The 16,153-nt window shown below is 36.8% G+C and overlaps 1 protein-coding gene across 3 annotated transcripts in view; it reads right to left on the bottom strand.

Moving 5' to 3' along the window:
- The window catches only part of slc4a2a (solute carrier family 4 member 2a), a 36,650-nt gene that overhangs the window by 17,670 nt on the left and 2,827 nt on the right, over positions 1 to 16,153 (bottom strand). Inside the window, exons 2-4 of one of the 3 annotated variants that reach the window (XM_051917348.1) lie at positions 13,511 to 13,576; positions 9,032 to 9,190; positions 427 to 589 (exon numbers count right to left, since the gene is read on the bottom strand). In XM_051917348.1, the coding sequence (XP_051773308.1) occupies positions 427 to 589; positions 9,032 to 9,091 (223 nt within the window). In that variant the 5' untranslated portion in view covers positions 9,092 to 9,190; positions 13,511 to 13,576. Of the gene's footprint in view, positions 1 to 426; positions 590 to 9,031; positions 9,191 to 13,510; positions 13,884 to 16,153 lie in introns of those variants that run through there. The other 2 variants (XM_051917339.1, XM_051917356.1) reach the window with 2 other exon arrangements.

The raw sequence follows: 16,153 nt of genomic DNA, 5'->3' as shown, positions 1-16,153 counted from the left end.
GAGCATACATTTACTCATTTACTTCTTCTCCTGCATCCTATTCTTCTGTATTCCAGAATGGCAGCACAGCTGAAAGGTTTGTTTTTTTGAGCTGCGCCCTCTACTGTACAGGAATTTGTGAATTTGCATTTCCTTCAGCCTGGGGCTTATTCATTTCACTTTTGGTGTGAAAGGGCCTTGCTAAAAATAGAACTTTTTTGTTATGATAAAAACAAATAAACAGCCCAGCCCAGATGAGGAAAAGTAACCCAAAAGTAATGTAATGCATTACTCTCCATAAAAAAGTAACAAAGCAACACAATTAGTTACTTTTTTAGGGTGTAATATTGTAATGAATTACTTTTAAATGTAAGTTTCCCCAACACCAATGATAACATTCTCTAGACTGAGGCTATAGACCAGACGCATCAGGAGTCAAGCTCTCACACTCAAAGTCCTCCTCATTAAATGTGCGGTGCTGTTCGATGGGCACGCGCTGGGCGGGCGTGAGGATCTGCTGGAAGCGCTGCACTCCCAGTGCCTTGTTCAAGTCCCCTTCGTCATCGTCATCGTCATCACATCGCTGGGGGGGAGAATGCACTGCAACAGGCTACACATAACCAGAGAGAAAAATATTAACTTTCATTTCTTTGCAAATAGCTTATATAGCTTGATACCAGTTGCTGTGCAAAAGAAAGCAGACATGCATTCTCAGGTTCTTCAACTTATTTGTATATTATAGCCGGGACAGGCAAATTTATTTTATAGCACATTTAAAGGGATAGTTCACTCAAATATGAAAATTATCCCATGATTTACTCACCCTCAAGCCATCCTAGGTGTATATGACTATCTTCTTTCAGAGGAACACATTCGGAGACAAAAAATATCCCAGCTCTTCCAAGCTTTATAATGGTAGTGAATGGAGGTCAGGATTTTGAAGCCAAAAAAAAAAGCGCATCCATCCATCATAAATATAATCCATACGGCTCCAGGGGGTTAATAAAGGCCTTCTGAAGTGAAGCGATGTGTTTGTGTAAGAAAAATATCCATATTTAAAACCTAAACTAAAATAACTAGCTTCTGATAGACGGCCGTACACATACTGCGCAAGTCGACTTGCGCCACAAGAGTGACCCCTGACGCGATGTATGACGCAGGATGTAGGAGTATCGTAAGCTTAGATGCCTCTCACAGTTTAAACAAATAGGGCTGTGCAACAAACTCAAGCTCCTCTTATATCGAAATCATCTGATATTTCTCTTAAATTTTTTTCTAATTTGTTTTCTTTTATTTTGCTCTTTCCCCTGAGCTTCCGCATTCGTCATTGCATCATGCATCGGGTCAGAGGTTACTCTTCCCCCACTAAATTGATGCGTACGGCCATCTGCAGGAAGCTAGTTATTATAGTTAATAAAGTTTTAAATATGGATATTTTTCTTACAAAAACACATCACTTCACTTCAGAAGGCCTTTATTAACCCCTTGGGTTATGGATTATATTTATGATGGACACATTTCTTGGGGGCTTCAAAACATGCCTCCCAGTTCACTACCATTATAAAGCTTGGTAGAGCCAGGATATTTTTAAATATATCTCCAATTGTGTTCATCTGAAAGAAGATAGTCATATACACCTAGGATGGCTTGAGGGTGAGTAAATCATGGGATCATTGTCATTTTTGGGTGAACTATCCCTTTAATACACAATGGTAATTCAGAGTGCCTTACATAAAATTATTTAAACATGATCATCTAATAATCAGATACATTAAAAAAAAAAAAAAAAAAAAAAAAAAAAGTTGTTTATAATGTATTAAACACAAATATGGAGAAAAGAGAAGAACATATACATAAGATGATACTTTGTATTTAAATCTTATACAAATAAGATTATACGGAAGACATTCTAAAGGAACGACCAATCTAAGGAAATTCCATCTGATAAATGAAATCTTCCACTTAAACTATGATAAGAAAACAAATAAAAGTCCCTTTTACACTAACACTAAAACAGATTAAAAAACAACAACTTTAAAATAGATCTTTTCAATTGCTTTAATATATAATTTATCATCACTGCTTCTTGTAATATTCAATAAACAAGCTATTTTGTCCATACTTATCAATACTGTAATGGCATACAGTAATAAAAGGCATAAAAATAATGTGGTAAAACAAGGCTCAAGGTTTGCCTGGTTAGCCCCTGCTGGTATATGCTGGAACTACACAATCTGGCTCCAAAATCCACTGACCGAATTCAAAATTACCTGTGCATTCTGATGAAATATATTATATTGCGAGCAACACGAACACATGAATTGCAAATATTTTGTTATATTACAGTTGGTAGTTTAGCAGTTGTGATTTTTTTTCTTCTTTTTCTTAAATTTTACAATTTGCCTTCAGTGAATCAGTGTTGCCATGTCATTTTCCTGCATCAGGTAAATAATCAGCCACTCTGCATTTACAGCTCAAGTGACTGGTTAAATGAAAACTTTCACGCAGAATTGAGTGCTCATGAGCAAAGACTTCCAGGGGTCTTGCGCCACCCAATTAACTGCCAAGGAGATAAAAGTGAATGCAAATGGATTGCTTTCTGCGGGTATTACACAGTAAATTACATATCTATATACATTTATGGACGTCCATTCCCTTTTGCTCTCTCTCTAAACACTCATTCTCTCATTCCGTGTCTTCTCCCCCGCTGTCTGTGGTATGCTATCCTGAGGATAAACTGAGGCTTGTGGTCTTGTGCTCCATTTAATTCAGTGTTTTGACAGGGGGGCCACTCTCCGGGTAAAACTAACATGTCCACAGATACCAGGCTCTGGCATGCACACACTCAATCAAGACACAGCATCCTCTAGCTCATCCCACCTATGCCACAGAGAGTGAGTCAGCACTCCTACAGCCACTCACAGAGGCTGTTGCTCAAATAGATCATGACTGATGTGTCGACGACACAAATGAAGCATTGTCTTACTTATAAAGCTGTTGGATCATAGGAGGCTGGCTGGTTAGCCTTGTTAAGAAGCCTGGTAAGACACCAGCATACCAAATACCCAATGCTGTGGACCAGAAATCACAATATGCAGCAGTGACCAGCTGATCTTGTCAACTGTTTAGACAGTCATGACGCTGAAAGGTATCTGCGGTGTATAACCATAGCAACCACATACTAGGGTAGCTGTCAAGTAAAGGAAGCAGAGGATGTGACATCAAGAGTTACAAGAAGTAATCAGACACTTATCTACACCCCCAGCCTCAGACATCATCGGCCAGATCTATAGTCATATCCTGATCCCTTACACGCGTCATCTTCCTATTTGAAGAACTACCAGTCCTTAAAACAATATGATGCAGTTAAGTTATATTTACTTATAGTTAGAGAACAGTCTGAACAGAAAACGTTCATGCACACAGTAACAGGACTATGATATAATTACAGAAGCATATTGAGATGTCGTTTCAAGTGGATTTTTATGGAGTCAAGTGGATATTTAATGCGAAATGTATTTTATTTTGAATTTTACATGTTCAAATTCATACGTCAACACCATTGCTGAGTATTTTCTCTTTAAAACTGCAGAGAAACAAAAAGACAGTCTCAAACCCACGGATTGAAATCGCTGGTGTTTCTGACGTCACAAACTAACCAATCATGTCAACGTGCCGGTGGGCTTTAGCATATCATTAACAACAAACTAGCAGGAGAGTCTCGAGAGAATCCAGGTTATCCCGGTATATTTTTCTGTTGATATGAAAAATCATGTAAATTTAGCAATATGGCGGGTGTATGATGTACATTAAGATGTTATGATGAACTATATGAGTTGTTCTTAAAGCGTTTCTAAGGATATGATTGTTAGAAGGCAGCTGTCTGACTCACTAACGAGAACATGGTTTGTGTAACATTAGCAACACATTATTAGCTGTTTGACAACTTAAATCAAGCAAAAGGCTAATCATATTAATAACCGTTATGTGTCCGAAGTTGTAAAGAGCGATACCATTGTGCAGCGTTTACCTCAGTAAGTTGACCGAGTGGATCTCTGAGTTGGCGTGAGCGAGTGGAGGCGGGACTAATTTGCATATTCATTGATCCATGTATACTAAATGAGGCAAGGGTGTAGAGTTACAGTCAAGCTATTTTAAGGCATGACGAATTTTTTTCAGAGGAAAAAAAACATTTAAATATGTCATTTTGGTGATCAAAGATGAGTTTTAAGGGATAAAATAGTTGACTACAGGGGGACTTTAAGGGTTGTTGACACAAAGTTTTTGCAGTGTAAATATGCGCTAGATGGACATTTTTTTCATTCCACTGCCCTGCATGTTGCATTTTTAACACACAAAAAAAAGATTTAGTGTGAATGTCCGCTTTTACAGTATGTCTTGCACCATATCCTGATCAGTCACAGCCTAATAAAGCAAAAGGCAATAAAAGGTATATGTTAATTGGAGTTTTTGTCCTAAACATGACCGCACAAGCGACACTACACTCTAAAAATGCTGGGTTAAAAACAACTCAAGTTGGGTTAAAGACCCAACCTGCTGGGTAGTTTTATTTAACTCATCTATTGTTTAAAAATTCTATATTGCTGGCTTAAAATGGACCCAAAAGGGTTGGAAATTAAAAATCAGACACATAATTACTAGAAGCAACAGTAATAATCAAAAGGTGAACATTTATTAATAAACAATTTAATAAATGTTTATTATTTAATTATTATTTATTAAACTTATTAATAAATGTTCATTTATTAAACATATTAATACATGATAATTTCCTAATATTAATACTGTTCAATTTATTTTGGGTTCATTTTAACTGAGAAATATAGTAATTTTTAAACAATAGTTGAGTTAAATAAAACTACCAAGCAGGTTGGATCAAACATTTAACCCAACCGCTGAGTCAAAACAACCCAAATGCTGGAAATTGAAATGTTTGTCCATTTTTAACCCAACTTGGATTGTTTTTAACTCATCATTTTTTATATTGTAGATTTTGTCATGGAGCTCTGTCTACTCTAGAATTGATTGTGCTGCATAACATCTCATTTTTATGTTTTGTGACAGGCTAATTGCACGTCGCTGAAATCTTGTCACGACCCCGTTTAGGAAACAGTACACATACTTCTTACCTCGCCAAAGGCTACTGGTGCCCCAGGTGCATAAGGCCCCTATCAACACACACTCACATTCCACCTCCTCAAATCCATCTGTCTCTGATTTGGCTCCATCATGGACACCTGACTCAAACATTTCTGATTTAACTCAAATTATTGTGTTCCTGAATAGTGAATTCTCTACACAGGGTTTCTTTTTTTTCCCCCAAAGGATGAAATGTGATGCTCCTGTCACTTCACTTTCATCCCTCCATCTACACAGTGAGAACCTCATATTGACTTACATTTTCCCACAGAAGTGTCACTGCCTCTGTGAGATCTGAGCACCGTTTTTATATCGGGAACAATGGTCAGACTGAATGAGCTAAAATCCTGCAGAATTACACGATCGTTTTACCAGACAGAAAATGACTTCACACACAATCAGCTGTTGACTTTTCTTTAGCTCTTTTATGTCATCACAAAAAACCCAGATCTACTGCATTATCTTTAAACACCATCATGTAATCAGGTATTAAAATTACATTTCAGGATATTCCGTTCCACCCACTTTGAAGAGATATTTATTACAAGAGCCATTTCCTGTGACAACTTCCACTTTATGTATGAAATAATATAATAAACTGATATCATCCCTTCATTTTTTGAAGAATGTTAATCAACTGCGCTGAATTTGTTTTCTATATTTAGTCATTTTGTGTTGTTTTACACTAAAAATAAGATAAATTCACTTGCGCAAAAGATATTAATACCTGTTTTCACAAAACAAAACTTGAATTACCTCACTGGCAAATTTTTAAAAAAAATTTATAAGATCATTTTTAAAAATGCAATACATTTTATTGACTACACGTATGTATATATTTGAAATTAAGGAAATATACATTTATATACATCAAAATAATGAAATGAAATAATGAAATAATGAAACAGCTCAAACATGAATTTAGTCTGGGACTAGGCTTAAGCCTTGTCTGCGAAACCAGGGGATAAAGTTATAATTACAGTCTTGTTCCATAACTATATGCCTAACAATCATCCACTGTTCAGATGATTATTTAAGGAGCTATTATGTAACATTATTCACACTGAAAACTCATCAATATGAGCTTTTTTCAATAAGAGCTTTGTTAATATTAGGTTTGAATTCTCGATTGTCACTGCTGAGAGCCCCTGTACCCACCTTGAGTGTAAGCAGGAAGTCCATCAAGACACAAGGAGCGATAAACCACCCAGATGAAGGCTAATTAAAACACTACAGTTACATATTTAAAAATATTTAAAAACCAAGACACTATCTGCACAGTTTGTCTTCATCACAGCTGTATAATGGCACAACATGTTTCTCAGATGTAAATTGATTTCCGGGAATGGCACATTAGGCGGCTCTGTCTCCATAGTTACACAGATTGTTTTTAAATCTTATTCTAGTACATCAGAACCCTCGAGGATAAACGGCAATTGTTTCAATAAGTGATCTGACCACTGCTAGAGTCTCTACAAATCAGCAGAACAGGTACTTAATGATGTCCCTAAACACATATAAAACACAAGCGCCCACAACAATCATCCATCGCTGAAAATAAACCAAACCAGTGCATCTGAACTTCGGCAGCTATTTACACCGCAGAGTTCCTCTGTTTCAAAGAAAAGTTGAAAGACTTTGGAGAGCCAAAGTCAGAGATCTGCTGCTTTAAATGGTCAAACTGAACAAAAACAAATTCATTAAACAATCCTGATATCAATTCTTACAATAACCAGATTGATTTTTAACGAACACATAACGCTGCAACTACAAAATGTCTTGCTGTTGAGCTGTACTTGAGGGCTGCACACCGAAAACACATACAACAGACCAGTGTAGTCAGATTCACAAACAAAGGACTCTTATAAGTCTGATCTTTTTAGTGAATCAAAAACATATACAGTTGAGCTCAAAAGTTTACATACCCCTTGCAGAATATGCAAAAATGGTAATCTTTTTAACAAAATAAGAAGGATCATGAAAATTGCATGTTATTTTTTATTTAGTACTGTCCTGAATAAACTATTTCACATAACAGTTGTTTACATAAAGTCCACAAGACAAAAAAATAGCTGAATTTATAAAAATGAGCCCGTTCAAAAGTTTACATACCCTTGATTCTTAATACTGGGTGTGGTTACCTGGATGATCCACGACTGTTTTTTTTTTTTTGTCTTGTGATGGTTGTTCATGAGTCCCTTGTTTGTTCTGAGCAGTTAAACTGAGCTCTGTTCTTCAGAAAAATCCTTCAGGTCCTGCAAATTCTTTGATTTTCCGGCATCTTTTGCATATTTGAACCCTTTCCAGCCGTGACTGTATGATTTTGAGATCCATCTTTTCACACTGAGGACAATTGAGGGACTCAAACACAACTATTAAAAAAGGTTCAAACATTCACTGATGCTCAAGAAGGAAACACAATCCATTAAGAGCCAGGGATGTAAACTTTTTGAATTGGATGAACAGTATAAATTGTACTTTTTTTGTCTTCTGGAAAATATGTAAGCATCTTCTGTAGCTTCCGAAGGGCAGTACTAAATAAAAAAATATGATCTTTAAACAAAATAAGAAAAACTTGCACATCATCATCTTGTTCAAAAGTTTTCACCCCCTGACTCTTAATGCATTGCGTTTCCTTCTGGAGCATCAGTGAATGATTGAACCTTTTTTAATAGTTGTGTTTGAGTCCCTCAGTTGTCCTCAGTGTGAAAAGATGGAGCTCAAAATCATACAGTCACTGCTGGAAAGGGTTCAAATATGCAAAAGATGCTGGAAAATCAAAGAATTTGCAGGACATGGAGGTTTTTTCTGAAGAACAGAGCTCAGTTTAACTGCTCAGAACAAACAAGGGACTCATGAACAACCATCACAAAGCAAAAAAAACAGTCATGGATCATCCAGGTAACGACACACGATATTAAGAATCAAGGGTATGTAAGCTTTTGAACGGGGTCATTTTTTATAAATTCAGCTATTATTTTGTCTTGTGGACTTTATGTAAACATCTGTTATGTGAAATAGTTTATTCATGACAGTACTAAATAAAAAATAACATGCAATTTTCATGATCCTTCTTATTTTGTTAAAATTATTTTTTTTGCATATTCTGCAAGGGGTATGTAAACTTTTGAACTCAAATGTACCAGTGACCAATGTAGCCCGATTCCTAAACCAAATGACTCTTATGAGCTGGTTCTTTTCAAAGAATCAAAAACATACAGCGCAACCAGTTTGTAGTCGGATTCTCGAACAGAATGACTCTTTATGATGCAGTTCTTTTATGAATAGTTCAAAAAGACCATTTACCCGTTTGAATCAGTCTGAAACAATGCCCAGTAAAATTTATAGCATGAATATGCCTTAAAAACTAATCAGGGTCCTTGTAAACCTGCCCGAACATTTAGTGTGTCTAGGGCTGCCCCCTAATAATCGACTAACTTTAGTCGACGATGAGAAGAGGCTTAAGTCAACCAAAAATGGTATTAGTCAGATAGTCGCAGAAAAAAAAACTCCACAGGAAGTGGCAAAATCACGCAGTCTGTGACGGATAGATTGTTAACGGCAGGAAATCCAAACATTCATCATTCATCGACTTTAAAATACGGCGTATCACTTGAAACATGTAAGTAGTAGAAACTTTCCGAGTCCTCTTGCTCTAACGTTAACCTAGATAGGCTAAATGTGTGTTATTATTTGGCGCATATGCAAGTGTTTGTGTGGAGAGCGCGCTTACTGCATGACATGGAGGCGCCGGTGCGATCACTTGCATTTAACATATAAATACTCAGTCATTTTTGGTCACACAGATAAGAGTAATCCAACAACATTTTATTTTAGCTTAATGACCATTATAGCCTAAATATTAAAACGTGAACATGATCAAATTTCTCACCAAATGTCTTGTCAAGCCTGCGGCAGAAGTGACGTCATTGGCATCCTGAGGGTCACTCATTGCTTATGGTCAGGTTTGTGGATGATGCTGTAAAGTGCGCTGGCTTTAGCCCTTTTCTTTTTCACTCAGACTCAACTGGGAACTTTCGGGCAGCATAACCTGATGTGACACATAGAAAAACAAAATATGCTTGGTTAAAAGCTCCATGACAGATCAGTTTAAATGATATCAACATTTTCATGCAGCAATGTCTTAGAGACGACCTTTATTTTTTCCTCACCGAGCTTGTTTTTTGTAGTTTATTCAGAAATGCAGCACTGAGAAATCTCTCAATTCTAAAGAGATTGCTTGGCTTCAATGGCCATTAAAACCTGTCCATTAATGGCTTTAAAGCCCTAAAGTAAAGATCCATATAGTTAAATAGTAACATAAATGATAAATTCTGTGAATAACAGTAAATGCATATTGCTGGAAGTCTTTTAAGGAACCAGCAGAACTATTTTTCTTATATGGTATTTCACTCGATTGTGATGAGAGTAAACCACAAAATAATTTGCACTCATATAAACGATTGCAACATCACATATATGCACATTCTCAAGTTTAAAAATAAGTTCTCAAGGGTAAAATATAAATCATATTTCCATGACAGGCATTTCCCCATCCAAGTTGGAAACCCAAGAAGACTGGAGGCTGAAAGATTTGCTTTTCGATGCTACATTTTATCTTCAACTTGATGTTTGTATGCTGCATTAGAGGGATATTCAGACACTGTAAATCTGTCTGAGCATCAGTCAACAACAAGGTCAAAGCTCATATACAATATCAAAGTTGCAGCATCTCAAACTGGCCAGGTGACAGGAAATTCTGCAACATTTATCAATGGAAAACACCAAAAGTAGAAGCCACATCATTATTCAAATCGATACAGATGTAGGTGTAAGGTCACAGTATCTGAAAGGTCAAAGAATTCATTTCTTCCTACAGAACCATCAGTAATATATTCCACTTATAAAGGACTGGTTAACAATGAGCCATTACAAAAACAATATGGTGATTTAAAGAGAGAGAGAGAGAGAGAGAGAGAGAATAACATTGGAATACAAACAACTTCTAAAGAATAATTCATACCTGTGAAGGCCTAAATATGAGGACACTAAAAACATTGCCACTGCAGCCAAAGCGTGCCTGCTCAAGCAGCTTATCTACTTCCCCTGACTCTTTCTTAAAGTTTCCTGTGGCACCCTCCATTCAAAGGTTAAATAAAGTGTGTGACGTTGGTGAAGCATGCAAATGCCTAAACAGAGAACACTCTTTTCAAGGCTGAGTAGTTATAATAGCTGGAGTTCATGTGCACTGTTTCCTTTATTATTAGGACATAAATTGTCTTATGTTTTACAAATGTTATTTGCATCAACGTACCATGTTAAACTGTGCAATGACATTGTTCAGAGACATGTGTTGATGATATGACCTATATAACTTATACTTCATTGCCCTGTTTCACAGACAAGGCTTAAAGTTGCAATAGGTGATTCTCTACAGAAACATTTTTTAAGCTGGTTGAAAGTCTCCTCATATTCTGATAGCAATCACTATGTTAAGCAGTCTAAATGTATTTTTCTAAATATATATTGTCTGTGGAAGGCACAGGACCATAAAATGTTTGTTCAATCATTGCATTCAGTCTGAATAAAATGATAGCATGTGTTCTTGTCTGTCAACATGTGTTTGCAAACACTGTTCACACACACATCACACGTCATCAGCGCGTTCACGTACGCTGTGTATAATGTTGTGTAATGGAGTGTGTAATGTTGCAGTTTGAGGATAAACAACATCTGCAAAGTTACGAGGCTCAAAGTTCAATGCAAAGGGAGATTTTTTTTAATTTATTTTTTTACAGAAATCACTTTTTAAGGACTACAACAAACAACTGGTAGGGACTACAACGAGCTTCTTCCTGGGTTGGTGACATCACTAACCCTAAAATTTACATAAACCCTGCCCCCGAGAACACGCAACAAAGGGGGTTGAGGCCATGTTGGGCTGCTTTAGAGAAGAGGAAAAGTTGTTGTATAGAGTGTCATTTTACGCCGGACTGCTTCACAAACGAGGGTCAATTCAACACTGGATTTGCACAAAAGATTAACCTGATGGCACATGCTAGTCGATGAGTTAAATCAACTCCACAGCAACTACATAAACTTATCCACTAACATCTAGATGCATTCTAAAACTTGTAACTTCTTCCTGAGTCTCTCCATCGGTGTTTGACTCCGGTTTGAACAACGTAAGGCTGAACACCGTTACTGACAATCGTCGTTTTGGCTGCGTGAGATTCTCCAGCTTTGTTGTTGTTGAGCAACTGAAGTGCGAGCTGTTAAAGCTCCACCCTCTTCTGGAAAAGGTCAGGAACAGCAGCTCATTTGCATTTAAAGGGACACACACAAAAACGGCGTGTTTTTGCTCACACCCAAATAGGGGCAAACTTGACAAGCTATAATAAATGATCTGTGGGGTATTTTGAGCTGAAACTTCACAGACACATTCAGGGGACACAGAGACTTATATTACATCTTGTAAAAGGGGCATTATAGGTCCGCTTTAAGATTAGTCCCAGACTAAAATGCATGTTTGAGCTGTTTTAACTGAAAGCAACTTGAACTAATATATCTTAAAATGTCAGTGCCATTGTTTTGTCTCAAGATGCACACCAGTAATGTTGTTTTTAAGGCACATTTATAAAAGCTACTTAAATGTCCTAATGTAACTAAGGTCTAATCCTGGCTTAGGCCAATATATGTTAAACTGAAGCTTTTTAAATAGTTTTTAAGGGGGCCTTTTGCTTGAATGACACCAGTAGGCTACTCAAGCTGCATTAACTCCACATGTTTGTGTAAAACCTGATGATCAGCATGATTTGAGCATCTACCACTAATTGAAGGAAATCTGACTTTTTATACAAAGTTTACATGGTCAATGTGATAAATTTGCTTATTTAATTAGTGACCTAGAAATATTGTACATATCTCAAATATTTCACAGCATTTCTTTGCTTAACTTTGTTTTAATTTAAATTTCAAAAACATCTGCTTTATGTGCAGATTTAAATTAAAAAAGATTTTTAATGTGTCCACATACTATAATATAATGTTTCTCTCAACTTTTCTTTGTTTTATATGTGCCAAACTCATATTTGTTTGCCAAATCTTTCTTTTCATTTAGGTTTAAATAATAAATGCCTGGATTTTCAATGAATCCTCAGACTTGTGAGCTACTGTGTTTGCACTCTAAAGGTGACTGAGGACAGTGATTCAGCAGAGATGCTCCCCAGAGACTATATGAACATCCACACTGTGAGAGGCTTATTCTTATGCTGCTCAAAAACCACTACCATGTACATGTTAAATACAGAACTGTGTGATATAATTATAGTTTCTAACAAAACGGTATAATAATGCAGTTCTTTACAGCATGCAATCACATAACATAGCCTATTGCTTTGTGATTTGTGCTATTTGCCTGTCTGGTGACACCAGACAGTCAGAAATAGAAAAAAATGTCAGAGCCATGTAGACACTCAACATTGCATTGCAAAGCACTATTTTTAGATTAATTTATACTTACATGTATTCAAGCTGAAGCTATATATTTGATCAGCCCTGGATATCAAACCCAAAATCTTTATGATGCTAGCTACTGTTTGAGCTACAGGAGCACTAAATAGAACAGATTTGTTAGAAAATGAGAAAAAGCATCTGTTCTTCAGAGTAAATCTTTCAGTATTTCAGTCCATTATAAGAATCACTGAGTCATGATCTTAATTTGTGCCAAAGTCATTGTTGATACCAAGTGTAACTTTAGATCCTCATCCTCACTAGACTGGACACAGACAGAGGATGAAAGACCAAAGAGAAAGAGAGAAAGTGCCACATTCCTGACAATCACAGTCCAATCACACAAAAAAAACAGGCAGAAACATCATTTTGATTCTTTCAAGCATATTTCTAAGCGTATCATTCCTCTCTCCCTGATAGTGTGGATGAAATTGAAAAATTCCAGCAGGAAACACTTTGTGAGACAGGAAGGGCTGCAGTTATATTTTCAGCAAAATACAACTGCAAACACTTTATGGGCCCGCTCTTCTACAAAAATACGAACATACCCTTTATAAAATGAATATCCAACAGACATCAAACCAATGACTAAAACTTTTTTTTTCTGTGAAACATATAAGAAGGTATTCTGAAGAGCGTCTTTTTTGTCCATATGATCAAAAAGTCAATAGTCACCAAAATGGTTTGGTTACCAAAATTCTTCAAAGTATCTTCTTTTGTGTTTCCGCGGGGGGGGGGGAACAACATGAAGGTGAGTGTAAGGATGAAGGAATTTTCATTTTTGGGTGAACTATCCCTTTAACTAGACTTTGTTAGAGAAAAGAAAAGCTTTGCTACTAACAGAGAAACACAGACTTACCTCAGAATGCTCACTGCAGGCAGACTACAGCTACAGCAGTCATTGTAGTGTGATGGCAAAGACCCACTGAAGCCAAACAGCCACCGAAAGGCAGAGAAAGAAAAAGACACAGAGAAGGAGGAGGGACAGGAGGTGAAAAAAGGCAGTGATTGGAGAACAGAAAAGCTGTTCTGGAAGTAGAAGCACACTACTCTTTTACCCTAACCTCTCTCTGTCTCTCTCTCTCTCTCTCTATCTGTCACACACACATTCTGTTCACTTCCAACCTTGAGGCACCCACTGATAGCTGTCCCTCCCCCCTCGATTAAGTTTCCTCCTTTAGCCCTCTGACAAACATGTGACTGAGGGGACATGACTCAACAATACGGCTCTATGGTCTAAACTCCAGGAATCATTTGAAAAAGACTGAGATACACTCATCCAGGTGCTCTGTTAGGCATCTATGGATATAATTAATATATGACTATGCATGCTTTTATTAAAGTGTGCGCAAAAGCGACACTTTTTAATTGCATATGCATTGAACAAAGTTTATTTTTCTATTCAACAATTTTGACTATGAAAGAATAGGGTTGGACACAAAATCTGAAATGCGTCACCATCATTTTTCACAACCCTTCATTTTATGAAGAATACTTAAGTAATGTTTAAGCATATTTTTAAGTATACTTTATGAAGTACGCTAATATCAATGTACTAGTAGTAAACTTGTAAGTGTACTATTTCAATACTGCTTGGGACTAAATTGGCCCACTTTTTAGTATATAAAAATATACGTTTAAGTGTACTATAAGTGTAAGAGTAGTGAACTTTAAGTGCACAAATAGTTCACATCTACATTTCAGAACGAAGATCAAAACACAGGTGGAATAGATCGTGTCCATCAACTCCCCAAAGCTTCACAATCATTTCCTCTTATGGGGTTCGACCTTTCATTCAGTAACACTAGGCAGTTTTGATTTATATGCTGATTAATGTTTGATGATCGCGCAAGCAATCTTCTATCACTTGTTTCAGCTTCTTCTTCACCTGTGTTTTGATCCGGAGATTCTGTTCTAGAAGATGTGTAATAGCGCCCCCTACTCTATAACAGTGAAAACATGGATAGCTGGAAAATTCAGGCAGTGGCGGGGAAAGAGTAAAATAGATTTGAAGTAAATTCGTATGTACACTACCAGTGGATTGATTTTTTATAAATCAATATTTTCAAACAGTGTAAGTTTATTAGACAGTATGTGAAACTAGCCTATGTGAAAAAAAGTATTTAATAGTCTACTCAATCAAAACCCACCCACTTGCTACTCAAAACTAGTCCAAAACTAGCCCAATCGTGTTTCAGGGTGGGTCCCCCAGTACAAATTGTATTCCAGGGGCTAAACATCATGTTATTTGAGGTCGCTTCAACTCGTGGACATAAAAAACAACCCGCGGCAACAGTGTTACAGTAGCCCATTTCCAATGGAAGATCGCAGACTTGGCAACACTGGAGCAAACACAACTACAAGCCAAGTATACTTACAATACCTCATTTTAAGTATATCTCGATCAAAAGATTAAGTACATGTATAGTCCAAATATACTTAGACCTTTCTGTTAGTATAAATCAAGTATACTTAAGTGCAATTTAAAGTAGGCCAATATTTCTGAGAAGTACATAAAAAGTAGACTGAAAGTATACTTTCTTATTTTTAGTTTATTATTTTTAGTATACTAATAATACAGCACGCCTGAATAAACTTCTTTAAGGGAAAAGATGAAATTTACAATTTAAAGGAATATTCTGGGTTCAGTACAAGCTAAGCTTATTTGACAGCATTTGCGGCATATTGTTGATTATTATTTTTGACTAAAAATAATTTACAATACGCTAAACAAATATATTTAAACACAAGCAATACACCATCGCGTTATCCATGGATAACTTTTGAATCACTATAATGAATATAGCGTATGAATGATGAATAATGAATTTATGAATTCACTACGTTCGTATTGTTTACATTATATGCACTTAGGCGCCTACTGCCAACAAAACAGACATTTGAAGCAGTTTTACTCACCACCTGCGGTTCCAACTCATGACCGGGGATCATTACCGCTGTGACCGCTCCATCTTTCAGTTTCAAACGATCTGTAAATCCAGCGTAGAACTGGGCCTTGTTTATGAAACCATAAGCCTGAAGGCTCGAGCAGCCACGGAAAAACACGATATATTCTCCATTCATTTTAACCAATAAAAACGTGATTGCAACTATCACTTTCTATGGTTATTTTAATGACAAATATCGAGAGTACATCAATGTAATGGGTGAGAACAAAACTCTCAACTCCACTGGGTTCTTTGGGAAGCAAAGTTATCTTTCCCTCACAACCATTGATTGATTTCGTGAAGTCCTGTAACCTGCGCAGCGCTACCGACGACTTCTGTAAACCCGAAAGCACGTTGATGGGCGTGCTCTTGCTCTCTCGCTCTGGTCGACGTGTGCGCGCGCGCTCTTCCGGGAGAACTGCCCATACAAGGAATTCCGCCCCCGTTTACGTCACTCAGGCCCATACTCGAGAGAAAAAAAAAAAAAAAAAAAAAACGAAGTTCGTGAGGATTTGAAAGAGTATTTTTGGCACAGAAATACTCCGTCATACGTC

This window comes from Ctenopharyngodon idella, chromosome 2, assembly GCF_019924925.1.
Source record: "Ctenopharyngodon idella isolate HZGC_01 chromosome 2, HZGC01, whole genome shotgun sequence".
In the NCBI taxonomy this organism is placed as follows: domain Eukaryota; kingdom Metazoa; phylum Chordata; class Actinopteri; order Cypriniformes; family Xenocyprididae; genus Ctenopharyngodon; species Ctenopharyngodon idella.
This window is presented reverse-complemented; position numbering and strand designations above follow the sequence as displayed.